At 45.5% G+C, this 18,732-nt stretch overlaps 1 protein-coding gene and 1 long non-coding RNA gene across 3 annotated transcripts in view; one reads left to right on the top strand and one right to left on the bottom strand.

Annotated features, from left to right (window-relative positions):
• The window catches only part of LOC137243573 (uncharacterized), a 69,759-nt gene extending 53,257 nt beyond the window's left edge, over positions 1-16,502 (top strand). The window contains exons 4-5 of the mRNA XM_067771399.1: positions 7,377-7,392; positions 7,493-16,502. Of these exons, the coding sequence (XP_067627500.1) occupies positions 7,377-7,392; positions 7,493-7,547 (71 nt within the window). The 3' untranslated portion in view covers positions 7,548-16,502. The remainder of the gene's footprint in view (positions 1-7,376; positions 7,393-7,492) is intronic.
• On the bottom strand, positions 3,879-18,341 carry LOC137243575 (uncharacterized). 2 transcript variants are annotated; one of them, XR_010950557.1, is made up of 4 exons: positions 17,119-18,341; positions 4,284-5,777; positions 4,105-4,209; positions 3,879-4,033 (listed from the first exon to the last, which is right to left on the bottom strand). It is a non-coding gene; the product is annotated as an uncharacterized lncRNA (long non-coding RNA). The 2 variants fall into 2 exon arrangements; XR_010950558.1 differs by having other exon boundaries at positions 18,051-18,341.
• Between the last annotated feature and the right edge of the window lie 391 nt (positions 18,342-18,732).

The following is an 18,732-nucleotide window of genomic DNA, read 5'->3' as shown; positions in this document are numbered from 1 at the left end:
TCGCTTATAGCTCCGTCACAGAAGCAGTTTTTCATATATATATATGACTTTTCCACAAGCTTATGCATTATGAGTAGATTGCACGTATTTTTATGGAGAACTGTAGATTGAGCGACACTGGCGCCATCTGATATGAAAAAGTAGCCAACTCCCAAATTTTATTGTAAGCAAATCATATGAAGAAGAATTTGACATTTGCTTTAGCTAAGGACACAGTTTGCAAGTGAAATTAGTTTTCCCACTGGTTGGTAACTTTTCTAACTTTTTTCGCAATTAAAAACTGCAATATAACATCGAATACGACACAAAATATGTTAGCAAATTTTTGTGTTTTATAGGGAGAATGTTTATAACAGTGCTTCGCGAAATTTTGTATGTGAATGGGCAAGTCGAAATAAACTTCAATTTGCCAAGTCTGAAGTTCCTTCATATTTACAAACGCAACATCTTAGTTGATTGTGGCGATGTTATTGGAATGCACAAGCTTGTATTAAACGCACCTATATGAAAAATATCAGTCTGCCGCGGCCTTTACAGTTTATTAGTTCATATATGGTTGATGTTGTTAAATTTTGTTTACCACTACGGTTCTTTAATTGTTTACATCTTGTCTTAGGTGCTTCTTATATTGTTTTATTTCATGACCAAAATTAGTCGATAAGAAAGAATCATATTCTGGTCTTTTGTGAACGATTCCTTTATTTTAGTTCGATATCGCAAGCAACGAGTTGGCTGGCCTTCTTTTCTTCTTTTTACAGTCTTTCCGGAACCGGAAGTCACCAAACCCTGCTCGACACTTCGCGCTGCCAGATTACTATAATTACATTCAGATAACTTATTCTTTTACAGCTCGGTCAACTTGACAATCAATCGACCTCGATTGATCCATACAATCCTTAATTTCATCCAAATATTCATAATCAGTACAATCACTTACAATTTCTTCTTCTAAATACTCATAATCTGTACAATAATCATTTGACATAGAGTCATCAGGACTATCAATGTTGCCTGCCAAATCCACACCTTGACCAGGCTCTAACCACTTCTTCATGCGACTTGCATCAATTACATTATTGTATGGTATTTGAGTAACTTGACAATTTTCAATATCTTTAACTACATATCGGTCACAACCCAACTGCTTACGCACTACATATGGACCTTTATACTTAGGGATTAGTTTCTTATTTTGACCCAAAGTAGTGTCCACATTTTTTATTACCACCAAATCCCCTATTTTAAATTCTCGTGGCGGTTTATGACTTCGTTCGAAATTGCTCTGATTATGCAACTGAGATTTTTGAATGTTAATATCAGCCTCATTTCTCAACACTTCTAAATTTTCAATGGGCTTAGAGTAAATTTCATGCAAGTATTCGGTTAATTCATCAATTTGCTCCCCCCTTTGTTCAACACCAAACATCATTTGGCTGGGAGTCTGCTTAGTTGCACAGTGTACAGTATTATTTATTGCAAACTCCACCCTAGACAACTTCCATCTCCAATCGGCATGACATATTGGGTCCGTTAGCTTCGATAAAATACTTTTTAACACCCTATTCACTCGTTCTACATGGCCGTTCGATTGGGGTGAAGCTACTGCATTTAAAATATGACTCACGTTACATTCTTTACAGAAGTTCTCAAATTCATTGGAAGTAAATGCTGTTCCCCGATCACTTACGATTCTTCGTGGACGACTGTAATCTACAAAGTACTTTTTAAGTGCACATATACGCTCTTTGGAGCTTGGTCTAACCGCATATAACTTAACAAACTTCGTAAACCCATCAACGATCACCAATACATGCCTTTGTTTCGATTTTACCGAGTCCAATGGTCCAAAGTGGTAAATGTGTAATGTATCAAATGGCCCGGCCTTTTCGGAATACTGTAAAGATTTCGCTCTCTGTTGCTAGGCAAACTAGAATAATATATACACTTCAAGCAATTTCGTATAAATTTATTCAGCTTTCTCCTCATCAAAGGAAACCAATAATGCTTCTGTATTTGATTTGAGCACTTATCTATTCCTTGATGACCATAATTCTCATGTACGGTCTCATTACGTTTTCCTCCATTTCCGATGGCACATATAACTGCTGGTATCGCCCACTAACGCGAAATACTAAACCATTTTCCAGCTCATATCCCGGCACCTCCCCGCCTTCTAGCTTTTTCTTTAATTCGCGAATATTTCTATTACGCGACTGCAATTTGAATATTCAGATCAACCTCATTCTCCCCAATATAACACACCGGTACCCTACTCAAAGCGTCTACATGTGACATCTGATCCCCTCCCCTGTGCTTTACAACGAAATCAAAATTTGAGAAGTTCAAGGTCCACCGCGCAATACAAGGGTTCACAATTTTTTTTTCCAATGTCAACACCAACGAGTTGCAGTCCGTAACAAGCACAAAAGGAACCCCGTCCAAAAATGTACGAAACCGCTCCAATGCATTAACAATCGCAAGCGTTTCCAACTCGAAACTATGATATCTCGATTCCGCGTCAGTAGTTGTTTTAGAAAAATATGCAACCGGATGGAGTTTTTTGTCATCCTGCTTTTGTAATAATACCGCTCCATACCCCGAGCACTCGCATCTGTTTGCAGCTCGGTTTCACGTTGTGGATCGAATATACATAACACAGGCGGTTCTGTCAATTTATCTTTCAATGTTGCAAAGCTACTCATACACTCATCTGTCCACTCAAACTTTACATCTTTACGCGTCAACTGATTTAAAGGGGCCGCAATCCGGGAGAAACTTGGGACAAAGCGTCTAAAGTAAGAAAATAAGCCCACACCTTGTTTTACCTCTTTTGCATTTTTAGGAATCGGATAATTTTTAATTGCCTTAAGGTGTGCTTCGTTTGGACTTATACCCCTATCATTTACACAATATCCTAAGTATTCAACTTCCTTATTTGCAAATCGACTCTTTGACAAATTTAATTGCAACCCAGCAGCCAGCACTTAATAGATCTACTACTTGCTTCAATATTTCAACACGCTCGTTGTGGTAGCCACATTAATGTCATCTAAATACACTACAATCCTACCAGCATCAATAAGTGGTTTTAAAATTTTATTAATTAAGCGCTGGGCAACTGCAGGTGCATTGGTCAGTCCAAATGGCATATAGCAATATTCGTATTGACCCGTTGGCATGACAAAAGCCGTCAGTGGTATGGTCTCCTCACTCATTGGTACTTGGTGGAAGACATCCTTCAAATCAAGAGTACTGAAATACGTTTTTCCTCCTAGATAGCTTAAACAATCTTCAATAAGAGGTAACGGATAGTGATCACGTATTGTTAAACTATTGAGCGCCCGATAGTCCACGCACATTCTCAACGAACCATTCCTTTTTCGTACCAAAACTATGGGCGACGCATAATGTGACTCACTTTGTCTTATAATACCTTTAGCCAATAATTCATCCATAGTTTTCTGGACCTCAATTTTTTCCTTAAACGATAGCCTCCTCGGACTACTGTACACTGGTGTATCATTTTTCAATTTGATTTTCATCGAATACCCGCTGACAATCGCTCTGCTAGTACTTTTACATTTATTCAATATTATAGCGCGAAGGATATCTGATTCTATTTTATTCAATTTTGGATATATATTAATATAATCGCTAACATTCTCTTCCTCAGTCGCATCAACAGATAAAATAATTTCATTGCAATCATTTACATCTTTATCGATCAATTTTCCCACATTGATATTGATATTATTACGATAACAATTCTCGCTTATATCTAATTCTGACATCTCTAAGTTTACATTGTTTGGTTTTTCTATGAAAGCAACCTGGTCAACAACTTGTGGACTTTTATATAAATGAAAGGAGCGAAGTGTTCTGACAAGGATATCCGAAAGATGGGATTTATTTTGAAAGTTCAAGCTTAACAATTCATTTGGATTATAACTAATTTTATTAAATTGGCACAACATTATTCGCAATTTTGTTAACAGGTCCCGTCCAACCAATACTGGAACAACTGCATCCAAATCTGGCAAAATAACAAAATTGTGAATGATACAATGCTTACGAAATATAAATTTACAAGGCAAAATACCGTACATTTTTATTTGCTTGTTACCAATTCCATGCTATCGTGTTAATTTTCGTTTATTGCTTAGTTGTACTAACTCTGGAACAAGGGATCGTTTTATGAAACTAACTGGACTACCCGTGTCGAATAATGCAAAAAGAGAGAGTAAATCAGTACACTTTTCTCCATTATAGAAGGCAACACTTACCATGTTGTTTGACGGAAGTCGTTCAGTTAATTTATTCATTTCTCGAATCTCCTCATCACCTACAGCAGCTGCGACGTTCCGATTGTTTGCTGATGACGAGGACAATTATGGCGAGTATGGCCTACTTCTGCGCGCATAAAACACGAATTAGGTGGACGTCTGAGTTGTGTAAATGCACTCTGATAATGCCCGTACTGGAAACAATTGTAACAACGCATATTATTGACATCTACACGGCTAGTTACGGCGGCCTTCTCTTTGACACGATTATCCACTGTAACAACAGTTTTCCTCATTCTTCCGTAACGCTCCATCAACATTTTTAAACTTCTGATTGACGTTGCGCCATATAACTTCGACACATAAGTAGATTTGTCGTTGAGTCCGTCAATAATTATGTCGACTAAATCACTTTCTGGTATGTCAGCTCGGCTAGCCATATGTTGCATTTCCACCACGTATTGTCGGGGGTTTCCCCTGGTTTAATACTACGTGTTTTCAACTGGCTAAATACATCTTGGAGCGAAAACGTTCTTCGATACTCCAGCAATAAAGCAGACTTTAAATCACTATACGAACGGACTAGAGCAATGTCCAGGAATTTTTTGGCATGGCCTGTTACTAAATGTCGCGCAGCAATCAGCTTGTCTCTATCATTGTAGCGTAGAAATTCAAATACTGCCTCCAAGTCACCAATCCACTTAACAACATCTTGGAATTCTGACCCGTCGAATTTATTCATGAGCGCATTCAGCTCATGCAGATCAATTCTGCGTCTATCAATTTGATTGATCTGTTGCTGCAGTTCAATCAGTTCACGCTTTTTGCGAGCAACAGCTAGCATCCGTGCCAAGTGCTCTTCTTCAGCCTTTAAGCTATCAATTGAGCTGCCACTCTCCTGTAAATTTGGCTTGGTCAAAGTGGTCAACGGATGTAGCAAATCATTATCAACATAGAAGCATTCACCACATCTACACCGGTTATGTCCTCCTTCGGCCCTCCTTCATCTGGCACGTCTTCATGTGGCCTATTTTCCTCTGGTACACCTTCATCTGGCACATTTTTGTCCGGTACATTTTCATCTGGCACGTTCACGTTTTGTAACTTTCCATTCAGCGAACCGTCATCCAATAATTTTGGCAGAATAGCTACAGCCTGGTCGTACAAGACACGCAATTGTACAAGAGTAGCCTCTTTATCAAATTCAACATTAGCCATCGTCAGCGTATTAATCATTTGCTGCCGTGTCAGCATATTTGCCATTACCAATTAGTTTCTTCAAATTTCGATTTGAATTTAAAATATCTTGATGTACTAAATAAAATATTGGCCTGTGGAATTTCCACACCTGATATATGGTCTTTTGTGAACGATTCCTTTATTTTAGTTTGATATCGCAAGCAACGCGTTGGCTGGGCTTGTTTTCTTCTTTTTACAATCTTTCCGGAACCGGAAGTCACCAAACCCTGCTCGACACTTCGTGCTGCCATATTACTATAATTACATTCAGATAACTTATTCGATTACAATATATATGTGTAGGTTGTTAATTTCTATGTGCATTTAATGTTTTAAGTGTAATATATATCTTAATTTCCAGTCTTGAAGATGACTTCAAACTGAGGTCGAAATATCGACAACAATAAATATTGTATATGCAAAATCAAAATCGGTTTTTGAAATTTTGATATACATATATGTATATATTTGTGTGGCCTAGAGCTTGAACAAAAGTTTTTAATAAGTAAAAACGTTTTTATTTTCCAGAAACGAAAGAATCCTATTTTTCCTCAGTTTCTAAAAGCCTTTGAAATAGAAGACAGCAAAGAGATATGTAGACTATAATTGTGGACAGACGGACATGGCTAAATCAACTCAGCTCGTCCCCTGATCATTTTGGTATACTTTTTGGTGGGTCTAACGGAAACATATACATAAAAAATGATTTGGGCCTTGAAAATGAAAAAAATCGACTTCGAACAAAACAAGTCCCAAAAACCAAAAAAAAAATTTTTTTTTAAACTGTTAATGCCAACGTTTTTATCGCATAATTTTAAGTGGGATAGGAACTATGAGACAAATTCGTTTTCATCGGCAACACTTTTGCACGTTTCTGAAGAAACACTTAAAAAAAATGGCGAAAAAATAAATTTTTTCACCAAAACACTCCTCAAAACCCAAAAAATATATTTTTTTTTTTTTCAAAAAACTGTTATCGCCAAAGTTTTTAGCGGACAATTTTGAGTCGGACAGGGTATACATGAAAATTTTAAAATCAAATGAATATTTTTTAAGTAGGTCATGAAAAAAACTTTAAAAATCAAAGAAAAAAAGTAAAGAAACTCAAATTTTGCAGGCTCGAAAATAATTTTTTTGGGTATGCTTAGTGGAACTTTTTTTGCTGAGCCCAAAACCTATCGAAAAATCGATGGCGCGATATGGGTTAACTTTCGTTCATGCAAATCAACCCAGCTTAATGTAGTAAGGTTCCATTTTGGAACCTCTGAAAATTGCATGTGCGCTTTGCACGACCCCAACTCACTCCACACCAAACACGTATTTGTTGTTTAAGTTTTTGTTCTTTTATTTATTAGAGTTTTCGTATGATAAATGTTCTTCAGTTAATTGTACACCTTATTTAGTTTTAATTTTAGTTTGTACAAATTGATTTTAACTTCACCACTTAGTTCGTGTTTTCTTGTTGTCCAAATTTATATTAATAATCTCCCAGCCGAATTGCTCTGCATTCTAGTTGTTCTTTTTTTTCCCGTTTTAGGAATTGAATGTTCCAATTCCAATAAATGGCAAGAGGACTTTTAAATTGCCTCTTATATCGCCAGGTTAACAAACGTATAAGGGTAATATACTTGCAACATTTAGACGTGCATAAGCAGCTAACATATGTCGCAAAGTAAAAACCCGTAGCACAAATTTTCTCCTTGTAATTGCTAAATATATGGCTTGTTGCCATGTGCTTTTTCAAAATTTGCAATTCATCATGAATTATATTTTTACGTATGTATGTATCATAAATTTTTTTTTTCTATTTTCCAATCTCCAATATCATTTTATGGTTGTATGATTCGAATCCAGTAATTTGTATAATCCGGTGAGTTTTAATATAATATGTACAGATGCTCTAGTCCATTCAATCGTGGTAATTATTTTTCGTTTATTTCTTTTTTGTAAAAGTATTTTCGTCTTTTCAGGTGTTATATTTTATATTTATTTTCTAAAAATTCACGTCAGCTTTCTACGTTTTAAACACTTCGAGCTCATGTGAAGAAGCTCAGGACGCATCATACAAATTTCCAAGTTTTGCCCAAGATTTATGGTTGTATGATTCTGTAACGTAGCGTTACAATAACGTAACCACCCCCTGTATTTCCTTATTCACTTAAACCTGAACCTCCCTGTACTCATTTTTCTATAGCATATTCAACAACCACTAAATTGCAAACCAATAGCGTAGCCAACAACCACTAAAATAGCAAACCAATGAAAAACACAATAACGGAGCGTTGAATTCTCAACCAGTTTGTGTCACCACCCATATAAACACTGAATTTGCATTTTTGCAATTCAGTCCTCGCAGGTGAGCCAGCGGGAGTGGTTGTCCTTTTAAAGACAAAATTGCCACTCCTGCTAGCCAGCTGAGTGGAAGGGGCGCTGTCATGGCGCGGGTCACCCTCCACCCAGGTAAGGACGAGCGGGGCGGATGCCTTTGTGCTATTGCCACCCGCCGCCCCCCTGGGTGTTGAGCGGCCCGACGCCTTGATGACTATGTCACCCCTCCCCCTCAGCTCTGGCTTCGGCCAGCTGAGTGGAAGGGGCGCTGTCATGGCGCGGGTCACCCTTCACCCAGGTAAGGACGAGCGGGGCGGATGCCTTTGTGCTATTGCCACCCGTCGCCCCCCTGGGTGTTGAGCGGCCCGACGCCCTAAAGACTACATAACCCCCTCCCCCTCAGCTCTGGCTTCGGCTAGTTGAGTGGAAGGGGAGCCGTCATGGCACGGGTCACCCTTCACCCGGGTAAGGACGAGCGGGGCGGATGCCTTTGTGCTATTGCCACCCGTCGTCCCCCTGGGTGTTGAGCGGCCCGACGCCTTAATGACTATACCCCCCTCCCCCTCAACTCTGGGTTCGGCCGTGAGTCGATGCGTGCGCATAAGGGGCTACCGTTGTGCCGTTAGGGTGCACTTCCCCTCCGCGCACGGATCGATCCACGGTATATCGGCTGGTACAGCCCCGCCCCTCTTACGCACCTTCTATAAGCGTGCAACTAGGGAGGCGGGGGTGTCCAGCAGTGAAACCAGCACTAACGAGTCCTCGCAGTCTCTTCCGCAGGTGACTGACCCCGCGACTACCACAGCTGCCGAAGAAGAGCGACTAGACGGATCCCGTTGAAGCCGACCGACCAATACCAGCCCGTTGGTACGCCTATCCGACCCCGCCCGGAACACGCAGCCGCTGTCCAGGTAAACCTCGTCGCCGGCCTATTTCCTCTCTCTCTCTCTCTCTGCCCTGGTACGCGCTCCGTAGCCCACCGCCGCTGCCGTCGCACCGTCGCCCCTCTGGTGCCACCGCTGCTACGACGACCGTTGGCCGTTCGCTATCCTACCGCCGTTGAACCGCTGTATCCGTTCCGCCGCTGCTACGACGACCGTTGGCCGTTCGCCATCCTACCGCCGTTAAGCCGCTGCATCCGTCACGCCGCTGCTACGACGACCGTTGGCCGTTCGCCATCCTACCGCCGTTAAGCCGCTGTATCCGTCCCGCCGCTGCTACGACGACCGTTGGCCGTTCACCATCCTACCGCCGTTAAGCCGCTGCATCCGTCACGCCGCTGCTACGACGACCGTTGGCCGTTCGCCATCCTACCGCCGTTAAGCCGCTGCATCCGTCACGCCGCTGCTACGACGACCGTTGGCCGCTCGCCATCCTACCGCCGTTAAGCCGCTGCATCACCGTCCATCCAGTTCGCTGGTGCCGTCACTTCGTCTATACCGCTACACCCATCCGTCCGCTAATACTGTCCGCCGTCCAGCCACTGCGCTCATACTACTGTACCAATCCGTCCGCTAATACTGTCCGCCGTCCGGCCGCCGCGCTGATCCCGCCGCTGCTCCCGGACAACCGTACCATCCCGCCCGCTACTGCACCACCGCTAAACCACCGTACCGACCCCTCCGCTACTACTACGCCTATTAGCCACCGCCTCCATCTTTGCACGGAAAGCTGCTGTCCGCCTAATATCCCCAGCCGTGTGTGCGTGCGTTCGTAACACATAAATATCGTGTATTTATTCAGTAGGGGTTTGTGGGACCTTTACTCGACTCTGGATTGACTGAGTGTTACCCCAGCCTTAGACAAAACCCACCTCATAAATGGCGCCCGAGCAGGGACCCTCCTCCGCAGATGACCGTGGAAAAACAACTACAACCACCACCAACACTGCCGGGGCGGGTTCGACGAACGCACCGCTAGAAACAACACACACACAGGCTCCGGAAGGCACGCTGCTGAACACCGACCCGCTCAATTGGATCTACCTACTTAGGAAGGAGAAGCTGATCGAGGAGTGTAAGGAACACCGAATCGACGTGGAAGGCCAAACCGTAGCCGAGCTGCGCCGCGCACTGAGTACTTACGTGCGAGCGAAACGCGCCAGGAAATCCAGTGAAGACCTGTTGAAAGAGCTGGAACGAGAAGTGAACGAGGAAGAGGGGAAGTTCGCTACGCTACCCCAGCCAACAACAAAGCCGATCCCTTCAATCCAGATCCACAGCCCACAGCCGCACGGAGGAAAGGGAGAGAACGCATTACCAAAACGAGACGAAATGAGCGACGGTGAACTTATGAATACCGTTCGCCGCTGGGACTTGCACTTTTCGGGGGAGGAGTCACTGCACGAATTTCTTGAGAGGATAGAGGAGCTTGCCGAATGCTACCGCATCCCCGTCGACCGACTCCTCCCAACACTGCCGGAGCTTCTACGTGGGAAAGCACTGCAATGGTACCGCGTCCGTAAGCAACACATACACCGCTGGAGCGATCTGCGGAGGGAGGTGCAAAATTTTTTTCTACCTAAGCGACACATACGACATTTGGAAGAGGCCATCCGACAACGCAAACAGCAAGGCCGAGAGAAGGCCAAGGACTACATCCTCGCACTGGAAACGCTGATCCGCCAACACCCGACGATGTGCGAAGAGAATCACCTCGAACGGATCTATGATGGTCTACGCGTGGAATACCGCCTTTTTGTCAAACGCAGCGAGTTTAGGACGATCGAGGAGCTCCTGGAGCTAACGGAAGAGTATGAGCTGTTAAGAGGCGAGGAAGCGAAACAGGGAAAAATGGTGGCCCACAGCCTATACCACCTACCCATGGAATACGACAGCAAAGAGTGCTGTTGGCGCTGCAAGGAACGCGGACACCACCGCTTCCAATGTAAGGGCCCCTGGAGGAAGTTCTGCTCCCGGTGTGGCCAAGACAACATCCTCTCCAGGGACTGCCCATGCCCTCCGACTAGCCCAACTACCGAGAACGCACCCCGAACGCCGTCCAACGCTATTAAAGGAAGCCGCCAAGCACCGTACGTCCGACCAGAGAAGCCGAAGGAACCACCCGCCAGCAAATCGACCGCAAAACCACAAGTAGATGGCCGATTCTATATACCAGTGCTCATCGAGGACATGAGCGTGCGCGCACTAGTGGACACCGGCGCCACCCTATCCTATGTAGATGACACCGTACGGAAACACCTAGAAAAGAACAACATCAAGGCGCGCCCCAACAAGCGAAGCATCCAGCTGGCAGACCAAACGTGTGTCTTTACCTCGAACTCCTACCCGGCAAGGATTGTGTATCAAGGACGAACCACAGACGCGATGCTATCCGTTATCCCAAACTTGGCTGAACAGGTAATCCTCGGAATGGACTTCCTAAGACAGAGGGGAATCATCCTCACGCTGGATGGCCAGCCGCTAGAGGCCACCGTGACCAAGAGAGCACCCGAACTGGATACGCTATGTACATTGACGAGCCGAGAACACCTGAGCGACGAACAAAACACGGAACTGGGAAACTTCCTGGCGCATCACCAAAAGCGGTTTGGCGAAATCATCGGACCGAGCACTGCAGCCGAGCATACGATTCGTCTCAAACACAACCGACCGCTGAAGCAACGATACTACCCCCGCAACCCGGCCATGCAACAAGTAATCAACGAAGAGGTAGACGAGTTATTAGCCGGAGGAAGAATAGAACCATCACGAAGCGCGTACAGCTCGCCAATCGTGCTAGTCCGCAAAAAACAGGGCACGTGGAGGATGTGCATCGATTACCGTCAACTCAACGCCGCCAGCGAACCAGACGCTTACCCGTTGCCGCAAATTGGAGCCATTCTCGACCAGCTGAAAGAGGCGAAATTCATCTCGACCATTGACTTGAAGAACGGCTACTGGCAAATCCTGCTCGCCAGAGCATCCCGACCATACACCGCATTTACAGTTCCTGGCAGAGGGTTGTTCCAGTGGAAAGTCATGCCATTTGGCCTACACTCTGCTCCGGCGACCTTTCAACGCGCTCTGGATTCGATACTTGGACCCGAACTCCAACCAAAAGTTTTCGCCTACCTGGACGATATCATCGTATTGGGAGATACCTTCGCAGAACACTTGGCGATCTTGAGGGAAGTGTTCGAGCGCCTACAAAGACACAGGATGCAAGTAAACTTCGAAAAATGCAGCTTCGTCCAGCAACAACTCCATTACCTAGGACATATCATCAGTTCGAAAGGAATTCACACCGATCCAGCAAAAGTATCCGCTGTACAGGAGATGCCCGCACCGAAAACGCTCAAAGAGCTCCGCCGTTTTCTTGGACTCGCGTCATGGTACCGCCGCTTCGTGGCAGACTTCTCTACGCTCGCCGCGCCGCTTAACCAACTGCTGAAAAAGGGACAAGTCTGGAAATGGGAGGCGCAACAAAATCACGCTTTCAAAGCTCTCAAGGATAAGCTCTCCAGCGCGCCAATACTTTGTTGTCCGGACTTCTCTCGACCGTTTTTTCTCCAGACCGACGCGAGCGGAGAGGGCCTGGGCGTCGTGCTCTATCAACGCCATTCCGACCACGAGAATGTAGTAGCCTACGCCAGCCGAAGCCTAACCCAGCTGGAAAGGCGATACTCGGCCACCGAACAAGAATGCCTCGCCGTGCTATGGGGTATCCGTAAGATGAGACCGTACCTGGAGGGGTATCACTTCACCGTCATCACCGACCACCACTCACTAAAATGGCTGCACTCACTCCAAAACCCCTCTGGACGTCTGGCAAGATGGGCACTGGAATTGCAACAATATAATTTCGAGATAGAATACCGAAAAGGAGCACAGAACGTGGTAGCCGACGCACTCTCCCGCTGCCCGCTACAACACGCCGATGACGACATTTTGTACACCATAACCAACGGAACAAACGACTGGCACGAGAGGAAAGCAAGACAGGTGCGGGAAAAACCTCAAGCACATCCAGATTACCAGATCGTCGATAACCGACTCTTCCGCCACATTTCCCCGAGAAATCAACTGTCGCGGTCACCGCAATGGAAGCTGTGCATCCCAGCCGACCGACGAAAGGACGTACTACAGGAAGTCCACGACGCCGCCGCCGCCGGACATCTCGGGGTGAAGAAGACGCTTAAGAGAGCACAACAGAACTATTACTGGCCCGGGATGTTCCGCGATGTCCTCAAACACGTACGGAAGTGTATCAGATGCGCAGAATACAAAGTCGAGCAAAGACGCCCAGCAGGATTGATGGCAACCATGCAATCATCACGACCGTGGGAAATAGTAACCGCTGACTTCGTAGGGCCACTACCCCGTTCCAAGCAAGGAAATACTTGCCTCCTTGTTATGGTGGACAAATTCTCCAAGTGGGTGGAGTTGATCCCAGTGCGCCAAGCGACAACGGCAAGCGTAATCAAAGCACTCCAAGAAAGAGTCATATACCGATTTGGCTGCCCGAAAACCTTCCTCACAGACAATGGCAAACAATTCGTTGGGAAGGCATTAGCAACGTTTTTAAAGGACCACCGCATCGACCACAAGTTTACGGCAGCCTACGCCCCGCACGAAAACCCCACCGAGCGAACCAACCGAGTCGTGAAAACCATGATGGCTCAGCGATGCAAGGACGACCACCGCACCTGGGACCAGGAGATACCGCAAATAGCATTCGCGATAAACACGGCCAGCCACGAATCTACAACAGCATCAGCAGCAGAAATCAACTTCGGTAGAGACCTTACAGCACCGCAGCAAGTGCGCACGGAGGGAGCAGTACCAGCAGAGCCACCAATCGTACCACCGTCCATCACCAAGTTGTGGGACGAGATAAAAGGGCACCTAGCCAAAGCTTCAAAGCAACAGAAAAAACACTACGACTTACGCAGACGGCAATGGAAGCCACGTATAGGCGAGCAGGTGATGAAAAGGGACCACCCACTCTCATCCGCGGCAGACAAATTCGCCCAGAAGTTAGCACCAAAATTTTCCGGCCCGTACTTGGTGATGGAATACGTTTCGACGAACACGGTAAAATTAGGCCACCCAGAGCAACCAAAGCGACAACGTGCACACGCGCACTTGCAAGACTTAAAGCCGTACAAATCATAAACAACCCGTTTACCTCTTCATTGCAGGAACCAGACCGTCCAATATGAGTCGAAAACACCGGCAACACATACCACCGGACTCACCACAACCAATACGGCCGTGGCGCCCACCGTTTGAGGCAACATTATGGCCGGCGAACAAGCCAAAAATCCAAAATATACAAATTTTTCACGGCCCACCAATCTACGACCACCTAATGGCCATCAGGGCACAGGAGTTGGCACCAGAGAGAGGAAAAGCCGATCCGCACGCAAAACAGGTGCCCACAGAAAAGGCAATAAATGAACGACCGGACCCAGAGGAGTCTATTAAAGAAATTACGCCAAAACAACAAAAACGGGGCGACACCGAACACAACCAAACAGAGAAAAAAACATCATACGAAGAGGGTGACCCTGATCCCGAACAGTTCTTCAGAGAACTGAAATTAAAGCGCTCGAACCACAAGGACAGGAAGAGCTATACGTTCCGCTGGAAAACCAAGCGGGTCAAGGTAAAAATGATAGACAAAACACAGGCGACAGTTTCACTGATGGGGAGAAAAAAGGTGGTACCAATCGAATAAGACACGAAGAGAGGAGGCCGAAATATATATCTTTTCTTTATATACACTTATACCATTTACAAAACTGTTAGACTTAAGACATAAATGAATTGTGAATTATGTTGCAAATAATAAGAAAAAAAAATATATATATACTACAAAAACAACAACAAAAAAAAACAAAAAACTAATAACAACCAATATATATATATACATATATCTACATAACATTATACAGGGAACAAGAGAAGTGCGACAACGGATACAGTTTAGTACGACTCCATCCCCGACAAAAAAAAAAAAAAAAAAAAAAATAGGAAAATGAAAGATAAAATTTTTTTTTTTTTTTAAAAACAATACTTTTTGCCATTAAAACCTGAAATGTTAACATTAACTCTGTTATATATATAAGTGGAATGACTCTGTATATTTTTGAAAAAAAGCAATAATAATTTTTAAATAAAGTGCTTCGCCCACACGCACACCGGCATAACACCTAGGCCACGCCTGGAGATCCACCTTTCCCCCACCGCAGCTTTCCGTCAACCGAAGTGGGAGGGGGACTGTAACGTAGCGTGACAATAACGTAACCACCCCCTGTATTTCCTTATTCACTTAAACCTGAACCTCCCTGTACTCATTTTTCTATAGCATATTCAACAACCACTAAATTGCAAACCAATAGCGTAGCCAACAACCACTAAAATAGCAAACCAATGAAAAACACAATAACGGAGCGTTGAATTCTCAACCAGTTTGTGTCACCACCCATATAAACACTGAATTTGCATTTTTGCAATTCAGTCCTCGCAGGTGAGCCAGCGGGAGTGGTTGTCCTTCTAAAAACAAAATTGCCACTCCTGCTAGCCAGCTGAGTGGAAGGGGCGCTGTCATGGCGCGGGTCACCCTCCACCCAGGTAAGGACGAGCGGGGCGGATGCCTTTGTGCTATTGCCACCCGCCGCCCCCCCTGGGTGTTGAGCGGCCCGACGCCTTGATGACTATGTCACCCCTCCCCCTCAGCTCTGGCTTCGGCCAGCTGAGTGGAAGGGGCGCTGTCATGGCGCGGGTCACCCTTCACCCAGGTAAGGACGAGCGGGGCGGATGCCTTTGTGCTATTGCCACCCGTCGCCCCCCTGGGTGTTGAGCGGCCCGACGCCCTAAAGACTACATAACCCCCTCCCCCTCAGCTCTGGCTTCGGCTAGTTGAGTGGAAGGGGAGCCGTCATGGCACGGGTCACCCTTCACCCGGGTAAGGACGAGCGGGGCGGATGCCTTTGTGCTATTGCCACCCGTCGTCCCCCTGGGTGTGAAGCGGCCCGACGCCTTAATGACTATACCCCCCTCCCCCTCAACTCTGGGTTCGGCCGTGAGTCGATGCGTGCGCATAAGGGGCTACCGTTGTGCCGTTAGGGTGCACTTCCCCTCCGCGCACGGATCGATCCACGGTATATCGGCTGGTACAGCCCCGCCCCTCTTACGCACCTTCTATAAGCGTGCAACTAGGGAGGCGGGGGTGTCCAGCAGTGAAACCAGCACTAACGAGTCCTCGCAGTCTCTTCCGCAGGTGACTGACCCCGCGACTACCACAGCTGCCGAAGAAGAGCGACTAGACGGATCCCGTTGAAGCCGACCGACCAATACCAGCCCGTTGGTACGCCTATCCGACCCCGCCCGGAACACGCAGCCGCTGTCCAGGTAAACCTCGTCGCCGGCCTATTTCCTCTCTCTCTCTCTCTCTGCCCTGGTACGCGCTCCGTAGCCCACCGCCGCTGCCGTCGCACCGTCGCCCCTCTGGTGCCACCGCTGCTACGACGACCGTTGGCCGTTCGCTATCCTACCGCCGTTGAACCGCTGTATCCGTCCCGCCGCTGCTACGACGACCGTTGGCCGTTCGCCATCCTACCGCCGTTAAGCCGCTGCATCCGTCACGCCGCTGCTACGACGACCGTTGGCCGTTCGCCATCCTACCGCCGTTAAGCCGCTGTATCCGTCCCGCCGCTGCTACGACGACCGTTGGCCGTTCGCCATCCTACCGCCGTTAAGCCGCTGCATCCGTCACGCCGCTGCTACGACGACCGTTGGCCGTTCGCCATCCTACCGCCGTTAAGCCGCTGCATCCGTCACGCCGCTGCTACGACGACCGTTGGCCGCTCGCCATCCTACCGCCGTTAAGCCGCTGCATCACCGTCCATCCAGTTCGCTGGTGCCGTCACTTCGTCTATACCGCTACACCCATCCGTCCGCTAATACTGTCCGCCGTCCAGCCACTGCGCTCATACTACTGTACCAATCCGTCCGCTAATACTGTCCGCCGTCCGGCCGCCGCGCTGATCCCGCCGCTGCTCCCGGACAACCGTACCATCCCGCCCGCTACTGCACCACCGCTAAACCACCGTACCGACCCCTCCGCTACTACTACGCCTATTAGCCACCGCCTCCATCTTTGCACGGAAAGCTGCTGTCCGCCTAATATCCCCAGCCGTGTGTGCGTGCGTTCGTAACACATAAATATCGTGTATTTATTCAGTAGGTTCAGTAGGGGTTTGTGGGACCTTTACTCGACTCTGGATTGACTGAGTGTTACCCCAGCCTTAGACAAAACCCACCTCATAATTCGAATCCAGTAATTTGTATAATCCGGTGAGTTTTCATATAATATGTACAGATGCTCTAGTCCATTCAATAGTGGTAATTATTTTTCGTTTATTCCATTTTTTTTAAAGTATTTTCGTCTTTTCAGGTGTTATATTTTATATTTATTCTGGTTATGTGTACATGACTGTACATTAGTATATAATACAGATATTTTCAATTCCGTTATTAGTTCTTTTGCATCGTAAAATTTGTTTTTGTTTTTTTTTTTTTTTTTCTTTTCCTTTGAATAATATGTAGTCGAAATAGGTTTTCCTTGCTTATTCTTTTCCCTTTCTTTTCAATTTATATGTAGTCCCAAATCTTGTGTCCCTTATTTTCGCTAATTTTTTTTTTTTTGTCTTGTTTTTAATGGTAAGGTTGAATTTTCATATGTATATCTACTCTCTTGTTCTAGAAAAAGCCGAAAGTATCCTCTTGCCAAAATAAAATGGCGCCTTGCCAAGCGCCAAATCAGTTGTATTGTCTTCGTTGTGTCCGTATAGTAGCTCCGTTATTTGGTAAAAGTCTTTGATTGTGTATAAATTATAACTGTTAAATTCTTTTCACCGTTTTTTTTTTCCTTCCCAATTTCGTATTTTACTAAGTTTTTCCAATTATATGGCGTTTCACTTAGGTTCACAAATGCTTGGATTTGGTTATTTTTAAGTGGCTCCACGCCAAGCACGAATTTTTAAGTTTTTCTACTTTATTTGGTTATTAACAGTAACCAATTTACTTTCTTTTCTATGTCTTATAGTCATTCTAATGAGTGCAGTGAGGATTGCATTGATTTGATGATTGCAATAAGAATTGCCAATTTATGTACATATATACTGAGTATATAAAGCGAGCTGCTTTCCAGCAAAAATCATTTTTCTTTTATTTTGTTATACAGTTGGTATACTTATATATACCGAAGTGCATTATGTGGCTCGTTGCCATGTGCTTTTCAGATCCGTTTAGTATATAAACCGAGTTTGGCTTTGTATTTGGCGCCACGCCAGTTTTACGTCTCACTGATTCCTGTTAGGAATGCAAGAACCCCACCCTGACTCCAGGTCAGGGAGGTATTGCATCTCCTAACTCCGCCAAAACGCCCGAGGGGAAGCCAGTCTTGTGGCCTATTTGATTTTTCCGCTCAACACAAAAAAGTCCCGAACATACTGCAGTTGAGCCGAATGACACGCACGTCCACTCACACGAAATGACAAGACCGGAATGTTTCTAGTTGTTCCACACCCGTGGGTAGACAACGGGTGTTGCAGCAACTTGAACACAGGGTGACATTTTATTATCTATTAAGGCTCTGTTACAATGCGATGTTGCCAAGTTAATGCAGCATAAATCGTTAAGACTGCAAACATCTCTTGAAAAATACTCTCGTTAAAAATATTGAACATTTCCTTAAAATTCGTAAACAAAAGTTTTTTTTGGTATTTTTGCATGTATATGTTAATATTTTGTAGAGGGTAATTTGCATACCCCTGGTTGACTAGAGTGTCGAGATATAGGCCAAAACGTGGAACCGTGTACCCCTAGAATGTGTTTATACAATATGGATATCAAATGAAAGCTGTTGATGAGTG

This window comes from Eurosta solidaginis, chromosome 3 (genome assembly GCF_040869045.1).
Source record: "Eurosta solidaginis isolate ZX-2024a chromosome 3, ASM4086904v1, whole genome shotgun sequence".
Lineage (NCBI taxonomy): Eukaryota > Metazoa > Arthropoda > Insecta > Diptera > Tephritidae > Eurosta > Eurosta solidaginis.
This window is presented reverse-complemented; position numbering and strand designations above follow the sequence as displayed.